The following is a 14,046-nucleotide window of genomic DNA, read 5'->3' as shown; positions in this document are numbered from 1 at the left end:
CAAGTTGCTTAGTGAGGGCATGGATCCAATAGGGACCCGCCCAAAGGTGCTGTCTACCTTTGTCATGCCTCCCACTTGAGCCAAACTAAGCCCATCAGGAGAGAAGGAGAATGAAGGGGAAAAGATAACCAGGGAAGAGCTATGGAAGTGTGGTTAAGGAACTTTTACACTAGATACTCACTGAAACTTTTTTTTTTTTTTTGCTTGAAGTCAGAAAACTTGATGATAAAATGATTAAGGGTTCATCTATCTAGACGAATTTCCTTTTAACAAACAGGAAGATTTTCTTGTTCTTGACAGGAAAGTTGCGATGCCAAGAAGAAAATATATCGTTATTCAAGTTCAACTAATTATAAATTCCTAGAAGTTTCCTACGTTTTGACAGCTAATTACTTATTCATGGTTATCAATATTCAAAAATATCCAAATGTGCAACTCACTGGGTTTAAAAAAACGGATGACACCTGAATCCTATGTTCATTTGACACGTGTATTATGATTTGATTATAATGCTTAGTAACGTCCCGTACTGTACGATTCTGTGTCATAGAGATATAATCAAGAAAGGTTCATTTTCGGCTTGCTCCAACCTGAATTGCAGGGGTACCATGAGTCAAATTCCTTACTTTATGAACTAGATACTCTTTAAGTTTTTCTTTTGTGTTTGGTGATGTTATGAGAGTGCTCACTCTTCCTTTATGTAATGAAAAGATCCTAGAGGATATTTCTGCATATGAGCAAGGGGGGTGATTCCCATAGCAACCGACAACATGTTTAAAAGCAGCTTTTCCAATTGACGTGCGGCTGACAACATGGAACCCAAGTAACCCAGAAGCCTGAATTAGGATTTTAGGAAAAGGTAGGAGAAAGAAACTCAAAGTTGCAACAATTCACTCTGGAGAGAGTAAGTGTTACATATGCTGTGTCAAGGAAGGAGATCTAGATTGTGTCTTCCAAGTCGTTTAATCTTAACTTTGCAAATTAGAAGCAGTCCATGCGATCATTGGACTATGAATATTAACATCTTCTGTTATACAGGTACCTTTGATAGGGAATATACACACTATATTGTGTTACGAATGAACAAGCACAACAGCAATGGAAGTGTTATCCACCAGCCCCTTTCTGGATCTCCTCTGTGAGTGCCCCGAGAACAAAACGTTTAAATCTGCCTGCACAGTGACAATAGCGATATTGATATTTCTCCATGTTCCCTTCTGGTTGCTAAGAGATTTACATTGGACAGACTCTGTTGTACTCATAACAAAGCATTTTTTGGTCCACAAAGCATTTGCTTCAGCTCAGTGACCCCAGAAACCCCCTTTGCCTCATCCCTTCCCTCTTTTGCTTCCAAGTCAAATAGGGGACAAGACACAAGCAACGGACCTATCATTGCTCCCTCAGGAAACTGCTGTCCATAAGCCTGGCTTGGCTATAATAACTCTTAAGTACAGTATCGACATTAATGATGAAGCTGTATCTTTATTCAGATTTATGTTCCTGTCCTCGTGTTTCTCAGAAGCTAGTTTACCATGGACTTGGGGTGGGGGCGAGATGTGCAGAGAGGCGTCAAAACTACAGTGACCACAACCCACAGACAAACCTAACTTCAGTAAGATTATACCAGAACCTAGCAAACCACAGCAAGCTCACAACAGCTCTGCTGTGCGAGGCTCTGAAACACACTTGCGGAGAATTTCCTAACTTAAGCTTGTACTTCCATGAAAATACGTTCAAGAAGTTTATTTACAAGAATCCTGAAGCAGGAACCATCTATATTTAACATCTTGCAGCAGAACCACTGCAGCCCTCCAAACTCAGTCTCAGAAAGTCTGCCAGGTAACAAAAGGCAGAGAGGCTTCTTCTCTAGATCCTCACTTGGAAGAAAATGGCAAAGGCACCGAAAATATTCACGCTCACTCCTGAAAAAAGGTGCATGTGGCGGATGAAATCTGCATGTCATTTGCAAAGCACAGGCATCACTGCTCAAAGCACATTAAGATGATCCTTCCTTTGGGAACTCTCACAAAGAGACATAAAAATGCTTTATGACCTATTCAGATCGCAGAGTTTTAGTCAATTTTTATTAACTGTCAAGGAAGAAAAGTGCTTTGGGGCCTCACGCCCCCGGTCGCTTTCCAGGAGTCATATTTAAGGGCACAGCCACCAAACAGTAAGTACTCCCAGGCTGTAATAAAACACAACTGACCTAGAATAGTCCTCCTATTTGCTCCCTTTGCATTAGAACATCAGCAGAGGAGGATCAATGCCCATGCTTTGATCTAAAGCAATCAGTGTTGAAGGGTGCAAGTCCCTGCCATGTCACGGGAATTCCTGCATTCAGGATAATCACTCTCAGCCAGCAGAGAAAGACCAACCTCTCTGGTTTTATCTGTATTTAACAAAAGAAAGTTATTTCCAGCAGTTTAGTTCCATTGCACAACCTACCTAAAAGTACCTTATAGAAAAAAGAGGCAGAAGGAAAGAAGAAACCAACCAACCAACCAAAAAAAAAACAAAGCAGGAAATGACTTTTCTGCTACATCTTTAAGGTCACAGATCTGCCTGAGAAATGCACACGTGTGACACAGTTCTAGCACAAAAGCTCCTTTTCCACCAGACAGAACTGTAAGAAGTGAAAAGGCTGGTTCTCCAGCCTCTCCCTCAATCCTAAGTCACCGCCGTGCATTTCACCTTGACCAGGCTGGAAAGAAACTCCGTTTAACTCCCTTGCAACTCCTTTCTGTGTCATGGAAGCATGCCCATGCCTATGTGAAGTGCAAGCCTTCCGCATCAGCACTGCAATCATCCACACACAGGGTAAAATCTTCCCTTGCCTTGTGCCCACCCTACACCAGCTGTCCACCATAGGGTCTCTATCATCTGTTCCCAACTTACACACCCAGTTTACACTCTACACAGCATGTAAAAATAGCCCCGAATGCTTCTAACGGATGCCAAGAGAAGATTAAAACAAAAAGAATACAGGCAAGATCTAGGCGCTGGCATACATAGCTACCTTTTTCTTCCGATCCCGGGACCGTTTGCGGTGTTTCCTTTTTTTCTCAGTCTCTTCTTCAGCATTGATTTCTAAATCCCTGTTTTTCTTTAATTGTGAGGCTGCATGAGCCATAATGCATTGAAAAAGATCCTCTCAAGCACGCAGGGCTTCCTGGTAGAAGGTGTTATCTCTAGGCACCTTTAATCAGGCTTCCAGCAGCATTTCAATCAGTGGAGAGAAACCTTGGACCCGAAGCACGAAGACATTCAAAATGCCAAGATGCTGGGGAAGCTGAAGCCTTAAAAACCCCAACGGCGGTCTCCAGACCTCATCCTACACCTCCCTCTACCTGAACCTTTCCACGAGAGTGCAGCCATCGTAATGCATTTAGCGTAGTGAAAAAGACAGCTGGGACAGAGGAAGCTGTATTATGGCTGTATCCCCTGCCACCAGCTGGAAGTGTCTAAGTGATTCCTCGTAAGGGGGAATGCTGCAAAAGAGGCTTCTCCGAAGGGAAAAAATCAAGAGTCACTACACATGCAGGAGCAAAAATCCAGCACTAATTCTGAAAACCTATTTTAGAATCCTTCGAAAAAAAGACAGGGCTGCAATTTATACATCACCACTAGGTCTGCACAGAGCAGAATTTAACCCATAATAGAATGGAGCAGTTCCTACTTGAGTGTAACTGCTGACGGTGACAAAATATATAAAATAAGATTTTACAGAAGACACTCGATTTTGCTATGGAGATACTGACTGCATGACGGGGAAACAATGCATGCATTGCCCGTCTCAACAGTGTGTCCTTTATGCTGAACTATCAGCCTAAATGCATTTTATGGGGGAGGATGCAGAGAAGGGCCTGTTGTCTTTTAAAAACAACATGCTGATTACAACACATCATACAGCAAGCCATGAGCATGTTGGTGTATGGAACAGATGCCTTATTCAGAGCAGTCTCCAGGACTCTCCTCTCCTGAGGTCCGAGGCTCAGAGAATGGGAAATCTGTGCTGCAGTCAGGGGTTCTGAGTCGCTGAAATGTGGACTTGGCCTTCCATCACTTTACTATTTCTGCCACCTGAGTCCTCAATGACTGCAGCCTCTGAATATTCATGATGTGAAGTAAAGTAGCAGCAGTGCTCAAGGCCCGCTGGGCTATCTTCTGCTAGGATGGACACACGCGCTGGAAGAAATTTACTCAGTCAGGAATCGTTCACACACAACAGACACATGGTACCCACACAGCTTTATCAAGAAATGGCTGAAATGTCAGACTGGACCTAAAACCTTTTAGGTGCTGGTGAGAAAACCTAAATTCACCAAGAAAATGAGCAGGAAAAAAAATAAATAAAAGAAGATGCTTCACTGAAAAGACTTCGTGTGTGTGCTTCTAACACTCAAAGCCCTCGACTTTGGAGATCGGTGCATTTGACTTTGCAGAACTGACTGTTAAAATGTGTGGAGACGGGAGCACAAAGTGCGGAGGTGTTGTGTGAGGATCTGGTTGGGGGTCTCTGGAGCTGCTGCCCACCTGCTTCATTAAGGGCCCCAAGTGTGAATTCCTGCCAATGACTACTCACTGTATGTCTGATTTGGAGATCAAGGACCTTCCTCCTTCCTCCCTTGTAGGGGGTCTCATTTTCCGCTGGGCAGTGATAGAAAACGGAAGGGAAAGGAGAAGCAGGGCGTGGCCTTCCACTACAAGGGGACCGCATGCTCCTCTCGGGTCTCACTGCAAACCACAGGAAAACCACTCCGATCCAACATTCCCGAGGGCCTACTGCGCGCACTGCCGCTTATGCACTTGCCCTCCCGCAGAAACTCTCTACACGAGGGAAGAATTCTGGAAAGGTTCTCCACTGCCTACAAAACCAACATCTGACAAAAGGGGGAGGGGGAGGAATGTGGGGGGACTAAATGTGACTCAGATCCCAAAGTGATAAACTCTATTTGGATCTTCCTAATAAAAAATAAGCGTATTTTTTATCAGAAGAATTTTTATTGTAATAGTAATAGGCGAGGCGGAGAAAAGAATAAAAAGTAAAACTTTTGTATGCTTTCTCCTGATATAAATCATCCTGGACTTGTGAAGAGCATTTGTACAATTTCCTTTCCTTATTTTCAGTAAGCTGAAGTGGACAGCCTGCTTAAAAACTGGCTGATTTCCTACTGGCTCTAGGACCTTCTTTTTTTTTTTTCTTCCTTTATAGACACTAATGAGACTTTAAAATACATTTATAAGCACCCTTGACCTTCTTCATCTAAGGCTGGCAAAGCTATACTTTCCCATTGATCTCTATCAGCAAAAGCATAGCTGGAAATTAGGAAAACAGGCTCAGGTATTTTTCAACTGGAATAATTCCTTGCTTTTCCAAAATGTTCAGAAGTTGAGAATCTGTCACAACTTCTATGCTACCATAATATGAATTTTTTGTTACACTGGATTTTGTGGTAAGCGACTGACGCACCAAAAGTAAATTCTAAGACGTTGCTTGTTTAGATTTTCTTCCTTAAAGAAAATATGGGCTTTTGTCTGCCATTTCTAAACTAGACGAACTTTAAACAGCATCACTGCCAAGGAGGGCAGCCCTATGAGTCCTAGATTTGATGATAATATTACTAAAACCTTAGTCGCCTTCTCCCTACCCAGCACACACCCTGACAGGTAACTCTCATGTTCCTGGTGTACTTATTCTCAACGCAAAGGCATTTACCCAAGATTGTCACCAATATTAGCTTTTATTCCTCCCAAACTGAATTGACAGTTCTGTCAATAATTCTAGAAAGCAAGACCTTATGATAGCTGAAACAAACAAGAAAAGAACTTTTTAAAACTTCATTCTTTGGCTGAAGTTTTATAAAACTTTTCCACTTCAGTCTCAAGAGATTGTTGTCTTCTGGGTGATGAGCAAATTAGTATGAATCTTCAAAGTAAAACTGTGCAGCTGGCACAAGAGTAGGTCTCTGAGCAGAGTGGCAGGTCTCTGACGGCAAGAACAAGGAGATGCAGAAACAGGACTTGCGTGGGATGGGGTGGCCCATGCGTGGAATATTGAAGCTATAGAAGGTTAGCAAACAACAGTTCTGAGGCCACTCCTCTCAAGGGAAAAGTAAGTGTTCTGGTTTTATAAAAATCCCAGGTACAAGAATTCCTAAACCAGCCTTTCGAAATAAAGTGAAAGAGTGCTCTTTCAAACTTTCATTAGCTGCACACATCTTTCCTTGAATAAGTCCTACAGGAAAGGCATTGAGAATAAACCTGAGAGTGGAGTTGCCTGGCTGAATGGAAGGAATAGGGTCCTAGAGTCCCAACTTTTCAGCTCCCCCAACCTTCCTCCAGAAGGCAGGCTGGATTAGCATGGTTGGAAATTTGAAATGTGGAACACACCACCAAAGAGTCCTGATCTTTCCTGGACATGTACCTTTGATAACAGAAGTTATATCAAAAAGTGATTCCTCCTATTAAAAGTTTCCTCATCATCTTGTTCAAAATAATTCCTGATTTCTTACCAGCCTGACATGTTTCATCGAGCGTTCTTCTTGTCCATGAATTATTAGAGAATAAAACTAGCACAAAAAAGTAAAAATCACTTTCCGGTTTGGCATCTCGAGTAATGGTTATACCCCCCCCCAAATAAATGATAATCCAACAATCAAAACACTGTGACTAAATATGCCAATGAAAATAAAACCAAATCAATACACTAGACGTTTTACCAGTGCCAGGGGACTGTTTTCCCCTTAGTTCTGGCAAACACCTTGCCAGGATTCCGAGACAAGCTTTGAGTATTCTTCAGCCAATTAATAGCTTTGACTATTCTTTGGCCAATTAAACTACTCTTGGTTGTCATTTTATACTGTGTCTCCACATGGTTGAGCTGAGATGACACACAAACAACCATGTATTTGATTTCTGTGGAGGTGATACTGTCACTTGGTGATCTTGAAGTTCCAATGGTTTCAAAGTGCACTTTGAAAAACATATGACACAGTGATGTGGAGAAGTGGAGGGTGGGGAGTATATAGAAGAATGGGAAATGCGAGCAGGAAAAAAAGGAAAAAGAGCGATTCTTCCCGTCACCAGGGAGGCTGCAGCATCTCAACCCTGCCCGCGGCTCCTGATAACGAGGAAAGTGCATGTTTTGATAGGCTGAGAACTATTTCGTGTTGCACCCACTTCAGTTTTCTTAGAAGCAGACCAGCCTCACCATAAGAGAGTCAAAATATTTTTCCTTCAGAAAGAAAAATGGATCCACTGTCACTGCATTAATTTTGGCACCCTAGATAAAGATCATGTCAAGAGATCTTGAGTGGGTTCTGAACAACGTGGGGAACACGAAAGAAAACAAGTACTAAACCTGTCAACGGTTATAAATGACAAAAAGGCACCCTAGGAAATGCTTAACTCATAGTCACAGACGATTCTTCATTTTCAGATGAGACGCATGAAAAAAGAAAAAAGGCGCTGACTAAATCACACTGAGGGACTGGCGGTCCTCTCCACCCTCCTTGTAGGAGCAGCACCTTTGGATAAATGAGCGCTGGCCTTGGTTCCATCTGTCTTTGCACTCGGTCTGCCCTCCGTCCCTGGAGCAGGCTATCTGTCCAACTCACCAGCATGACCTCAGCCTGGAGCCAGCCAGCTGGTCCAAGCTGCCAGCTGTCTCTGCCACCTCCCATGGGCGGCAGGGGGAGGCGACCGGGGACGGCTCCCCTGGGGTCCACTGGCCGGCAGAGAGAAGGGGATCCCTGGCTGTGCACGGAAGATCCCCTGCAGGCACAGGCCCGGACTCCGTCCCTCCCAAAGGAGGGAGCTGGCAGTGCCTGGTGGAGGAGTGAGCGAAAAGCTGGCACTGAGAGCCGTGGACAATCGTACTGGACAAGCCACTTCCTCTCTGCGCCCCTGGTCCTATAGGAGGAGCACGTGGGACCAGATGACCACAAAGACACCCACTCAGGAACGCAACATGCAGCGATCTGAAGTGGTAGAAGGTGGTGGGCGTTTGAAAATAAAGGAAGATATATAGAAAAGGTTTATTTAAGAAGAGTTTACACTATTATATGTACAGGATAAATAATGAGGTCCCACTGTATAGCACAGGGAACTATAGTCAATATCTTGTGAAACACCATGATGGAAAAGAATATGAAAAAGAATATACGTATAATTGAGTCACTATGCTGTACAGCAAAAATTAACACGTTATAAATCAACAATACTTCAATAAAATTTTAAAAAAAGGAAAGAGTTTACAATCTGGGCTGGCCAAAACAGTAGCCAACAGCCATATTTAGTGATTGGCAATAAAACAGTACTAGTGTGTCTATAGAACTGAGTTTCTAAATTTTATTTAATTAAGAAATTTAAATTTTAAAACATTCTCAATTCAGATACTGGAACAAATTTAAGTGTTGGAACAATTTGGATATGTGAATCTACTATTTCAACTTTCAATTTTATGAAATAAAATACAGATCAAGTATTCCTGATGATAATTCACTGAGATATAAAATACACACTGGATTTCAAGACAGTATGAAAAAAAGCAATGTAAAATATCTCAGTAATAATTTTATATATTGATTCATGCTGAAGTGAGAATATTTGGATATGTTCAGTTAAATAAAATATATTAAAATTAACTTCACTTTTTAAAAAGGTTTTTTTAAAAAAATTAATTAATTTATTTTTGGCTGCGTTGGGTCTTCGTTGTTGTGCACGGGCTCTCTCTAGTTGCAGCGAGCAGGGGTTACTCTTCGATGCGGTGCGTGGACTTCTCATCGTGGTGGCTTCTCTTGCTGCGGAGCACGGCCTCTAGGTGTCCGGGCTTCAGTAGTTGGAGCACATAGGCTCAGTAGCTGTGGCACACGGGCTTAGTTGCTCCACGGCATGTGGGATCTTCCCGGACCAGGGATCAAACCCATGTCCCCTACGTCGGCAGGCAGATTCTTAACCACTGCACCACCAGGCAAGTCCCTAAGAAGCTTTTTAAATGTGGTGATTTGAAATTTAAAATTACATGTGTGGCTCACACTACATTTCTACTGGACAGTGACAGTCTATATAAAGAGCTTATCTTAACAAAAGGAGCCCAACTTGCAAGCAAGTATTTTCCTGAAGGCAGGTATTTCTCCAAACAAGTATTAAAAGACACTTAGCAGTCAGTCATTATGCTTTCTACGTGAAAAGGTAAAGCACAAAGATACAGTATGTTCTCAGGCACTTGTGCTAAAAGCAGCATGCGCGTACTCACGGACTCACTCACTCAATCTGCTGGCCACTGCATTTAGCATCTGGGACATATAGGTGAATGGGACTTGGTCCTATCCCTCAAGTCATCAATGGGAGAGAGAGAGAGAGAGATAAGGAAACCGACAATTACAACACACGTACAGGTACTGTGGAAGCAGGGGTGGGGACATTTAATAAAGACCCAAGAGGTCAGCATGCAGAACAATGCTTTCGAGGTCAGTTATGAAGACTCTCTTCCCCATCCATAGACTTTACAACCTCACAGTTCAACACTTCACATTCTAGTCAACATGGCCAACTGCTCATGCCTGAGCAGGTAATATGGAATTCCTTTTAGAGCCCAGGCACCCTCATAGGTGCCAGTGACACAATGGTGAATAAGACAGACGAGGTCACCTTTCTGCAGCTTCCATTCTTGGCAGTATGGGACAGGGGAGTAAACCAGTCAACAAATCAATGAAGAAGAAAATTTCAGATAGTCACAAGTGTTAGGAAGAAAATAAAGCATATGACTGGAATGAACGTGTCAAGATGAGGAAAAATTGGTCGTGGACTCTCTACTTCTTTCCATTTTTAGATTCTCTAGGAAAAACAAATCTAGATAGTGAGGAGCCAGTTGAGTTGAGTCTTCCACTCTATTAGGGTAGTAATTCCCCCCCAAATGGCCCTCTCAACCAAGAAACTGACTGCACTGGCTGATAATGAAAGTGAATGGTTTCTCAAATAATAGGCTCAGTTCAAATATATTTATTACTGAAGATAAAGAATAAATATGCTTTTGTATTACGTTTCTCCTAAACTATCTGGATAATTATAGCTTCTGTCACCTTCTATTATCTTATAGATTAATAACTATTCCAAAAAGGTTGACGTAATATATCCACCAAGTAATTTTCCTATGTATCTATGGAATCAAGTCTCACTGTTTCATAGCCAAACAATTCTAGGAAAAGATATTCTTGTGACATTTCACTGAATTCTTGTTAATTTAATGTTTATATCAGAATCATACTTAAGGTGGCCCAAAAGGAAGATAACGCAAACAAACAAGGAAGGCAAAATAGCTGTTCTCCCTAGTTTGCTACAAGTAACTGTAAGACCTTAGAGACATCCCTCATCCTTCCTGAGTCCCTGGCTCCATATCTGTAGGTATGGAAAGGAATTCTACAGTCTCTCTGCCGGCATACACATTCTGTGATGCTGAAATGCCATTACGGTAGGATGCAATGATTGACTTATGTATGCTTCCTCTTTTGTTGTATTCTGATTGAGATACAAGGACAGTGAGTTCACTTTCAACACATTTCTTTTAAAAGACAACTAAAAAGGCAAAGGTATGAAGGAGGAGGTGGGATCTGAAGATGCAGGAAACTTCTGGCCTACTCAGGGACCATTTGCTGACCCCAGATACAAGAGAGTGGTGCACAAAAGAAAGCAAAGACTCCTAGTTTTAGAGAATGAAGTATCTAATTAGTTGATTCATGAGGTCATATTATAGTGGCCACAGGTAGGGTAACAACTAAACACTATGCCAGATGCCACAGAGGAAATCACACTAAATAGTCAAATATTCACATTAAAACTCAGGTGATAATTCTTTATCATACTGTGGACCATATGCACCATGCAGAGATTTGTGTGTGGCAAAAAAAAAGAAAAACAAAAAACAAACCTGCATTTTCTTGGATCTGGCACTGATTTACTGCCATAGAAAGACCTACATGCAGAGTTTACTGCCACTTCCTTCTGGAATGGAAATAACAATATGTGCTTCTTACCAGTATGTTCCAATAGCTTATGTTTATGAAACAACATGATCACAAAAGACAAAAACAGTGCACATACACACAAGGCATTATCAAGTCAGGGCACACTGTAATAGAGACAGACACTCAGGGTCCCTAAATGTATTTGTGATTCCTTCCTGTCCTACAAACTCGGTAAGTCTTGGTAGGTTTTCTCTTCCATGTTGATTCTGAAGGCAAATTGTACATCAGACTAAACTTTCTGTTATATGTTCCACCACTTGGCACCTTTTTACTTGCCCTTCCATTATATCATGCCAGGATATAATCACCAGAGTAACTACTGGGACATAAAGTTATGTTTGGGGAAAAAAAAGTTATGAGGCCCTTTTGAAAACGATAAAAAGTTGACAACAATTTTCTTATTCTTTTCTCATTTGTCCTAAAAGAAAGGGCGAATTGGGGAAATATTTTCTCAAATATTGTGAGGTGTGGCTTCAGCCAGGTAGATTTCATCCTACTCATTTTTTGTATCTTCTAATGTAGGGATTAGCAAACCTTTTTGTAGAGGGCCAGAGAGCAAGGATTTGGGTTTCTGCAGTCCAGCTGGCCTGTCACACCTGCTCGACTTTCCTGCCATAGTGCAAAAGCAGCCAGAGACGGTAGGTAAATGAACAAACATGGTTGGGTTCCAATAAAACTTTATTTGTGCACACTGAAACTGGAACTTGAGGTCACGTTCATGTGCCACCCAATAGTATTCTTCTTTTGATTTGTTTTCAACCATTTTAAAATGTAAATACCATTCTCAGCTTGCCGGCTGTACAAAATGAGGCTGTCTCCTCTTCTAGGGTCTCACAATGCTGGGGACATACCATGGTGAGGGTCTCTGAGAAAGAGGGTGAACAGACAGTAGGGTCAAAACCGGATGCGAGGGCTTCCATAGTGGTGCAGTGGTTGAGAGCCCGCCTGCCGATGCAGGGGACGCGGGTTCGTGCCCCGGTCCGGGAAGATCCCACATGCCGCGGAGCGGCTGGGCCCGTGAGCCATGGCCGCTGAGCCTGCGCGTCCAGAGCCTGTGCTCCGCAACGGGAGAGGCCGCGGCAGTGAGAGGCCCGCGTACCACAAAAAAAAACAAAAACAAAAAACAAAAACCAGATGCGAAGAATGTTTATGTGTATATACATGTACGTGTGCATACATGTAAGTACACACAGGTGTGAATGAGTGTGAATTTATGTAATACCTGTGGAAATCTATCCTTTGCATTTGAACATAGTATCTGTCATGGGAGTGATGGAAAGACATGTTGCTACGGGCATTTTCCATACTGTATACACACAAACTTTCTTTATGAATTCCCTCATTTATGAATATTTATTGGGCACCTCCTTTATTGAAGCAGCAAAACCCTACACGTGTATTTAAGACACCCAAACTTAACAAGCACTCAGGAGAGTGAGAATGAGTGAGGGCAACTTGCAGTAGTACAGCTGATCCCATGTGCCATTCCATTCAATGGCCATCTGCCCTGCAGTGAGCCTCCAAAAGGTCCACAGCTATGCTATTCTCTGCGCAATGCACAAGACAGACACGTGGTTCACTATGTTCTGTTTCTTCCCCTGGGGTGGGAGCAGGGCAGAAGAAGCTCTGAAGCCTTCTATTTTATTAGCCACTTATTATTATAGTCTATGTGTTTCCTACTAAATTACTTCAGTTCCTTTGCAGAGCAAGGCATGGGAATAAACAAATATTTATGGAGTATCTCCCATATTTCTAATAGTGTGCTAAACCTAGTGGAAAATTAAAGAGAAAACACATAACCTTTTAAAAAATATATCAGAATCACGATTACAGACTTACATGCCTCTTTTTGCATTATTCTGTTATAAGAACGAAACTTGGAGGTTTGTCAGTAGTTAATGAACGGTGCAAATTTTCAACAATGATCTGGCAATTGAAGATGGGGAAGCTATGGAAAGGACAAGCTTAGGCCTCGGACCTACAAGAAACTCTATCTGCTCTGAAGGAAAGTGGACTGTCCTTTAAGAAATGTAAGATCGGTTTGCTCCCCTTCTTCTGGCCCCAGCCTCCTCCCTCCCTCCCTCCCCACATAAACTAAACTGTTATTCAGAGAAAGGAAAAGCGAGATGGTTTGGGGGATTAGCAGTGAGGAAACGCCCAAATTTCACCTCAAGGTTGTTATTAAATTCTAGTGCAGATTGGCAGAGATACAGAATTCAGGCCATCTGAGAGCTCGTTGGGAGTCTTGGTCCGGTTCCTAATGAACAGGTGTTGACACGGAAAAGGCTGCCTGTACATCGACGCTGCAGGCACGGAGCGCTGCGGGTTCCTGGGTGTTACCTGGGTGTCGCCCCATCCTCCCCAAGACCTCCTCCCGCCCCAGGTAACCGTGCACCCAGCTCTGCACACCCAGCCACGTTCTGTTCCTTCTGGCAGCAAACCCAATAAAATAAATCAATCAAACGTTTTAAAGTGTTGACTATTCTGCAGATGTGGTGATTTCACAACACTTTACCCCACTTTAAAAAATCCTCTCCAGCACAATCAAATTTCATTTGGGTCCCAGAAAGTTTCAACAAGCCCTTGAAGATGTCCTTGTTCATTACAGATGACACACTATATTAACCATGTTTTAGATGCAAACTGGTCTAAACAGTCTATTCAATGACAGTGAAACAGACATCCAAACCTCCAATACAGGGTTTTGTTTTGTTTTGTAGCCATGGTAAAATCTAGTAGAATTTGGCCAAAGTCTATATTCCACCAGTGATAATAGTGATAATGATGGAATTTACTAAATATAAATACCACTGTACTACAGATGTGTAACGTATGCTACCCTGTCAGGGAGCTTATCAATTAGACTGGCAAGAAAAGCACAGAATCATGCTTGGCAGTTTAACACAGAAACAATACCTGTGTCTACTTTTAACAGTAATTTTCTAGCCAACAGATTTTTTTTAAAGACTCTGGATCCTACAATTATTCAAGTTATAAGAAAGAAATAAGAATGCTGATT

The 14,046-nt window shown here is 42.2% G+C and overlaps 1 protein-coding gene across 39 annotated transcripts in view; it reads right to left on the bottom strand.

The window, feature by feature from the left end:
- Positions 1-14,046, bottom strand: part of ANK3 (ankyrin 3) — a 518,594-nt gene that overhangs the window by 333,613 nt on the left and 170,935 nt on the right. For 25 of the 39 annotated variants that reach the window (XM_067025557.1, XM_067025580.1, XM_067025588.1 and 22 more), the window contains exon 1: positions 3,020-3,232. The exons of 2 other annotated variants lie outside the window; for them this stretch is intronic. In XM_067025557.1, the coding sequence (XP_066881658.1) occupies positions 3,020-3,133 (114 nt within the window). In that variant the 5' untranslated portion in view covers positions 3,134-3,232. Of the gene's footprint in view, positions 1-3,019; positions 3,561-14,046 lie in introns of those variants that run through there. 12 more of the 39 variants (XM_067025562.1, XM_067025584.1, XM_067025590.1 and 9 more) reach the window with 1 other exon arrangement.

Source organism: Kogia breviceps, chromosome 2 (genome assembly GCF_026419965.1).
Source record: "Kogia breviceps isolate mKogBre1 chromosome 2, mKogBre1 haplotype 1, whole genome shotgun sequence".
NCBI lineage: Eukaryota > Metazoa > Chordata > Mammalia > Artiodactyla > Physeteridae > Kogia > Kogia breviceps.
The sequence above is the reverse complement of the archived record's forward strand: the minus strand, read 5'-3'. Positions and strand labels throughout refer to the sequence as shown.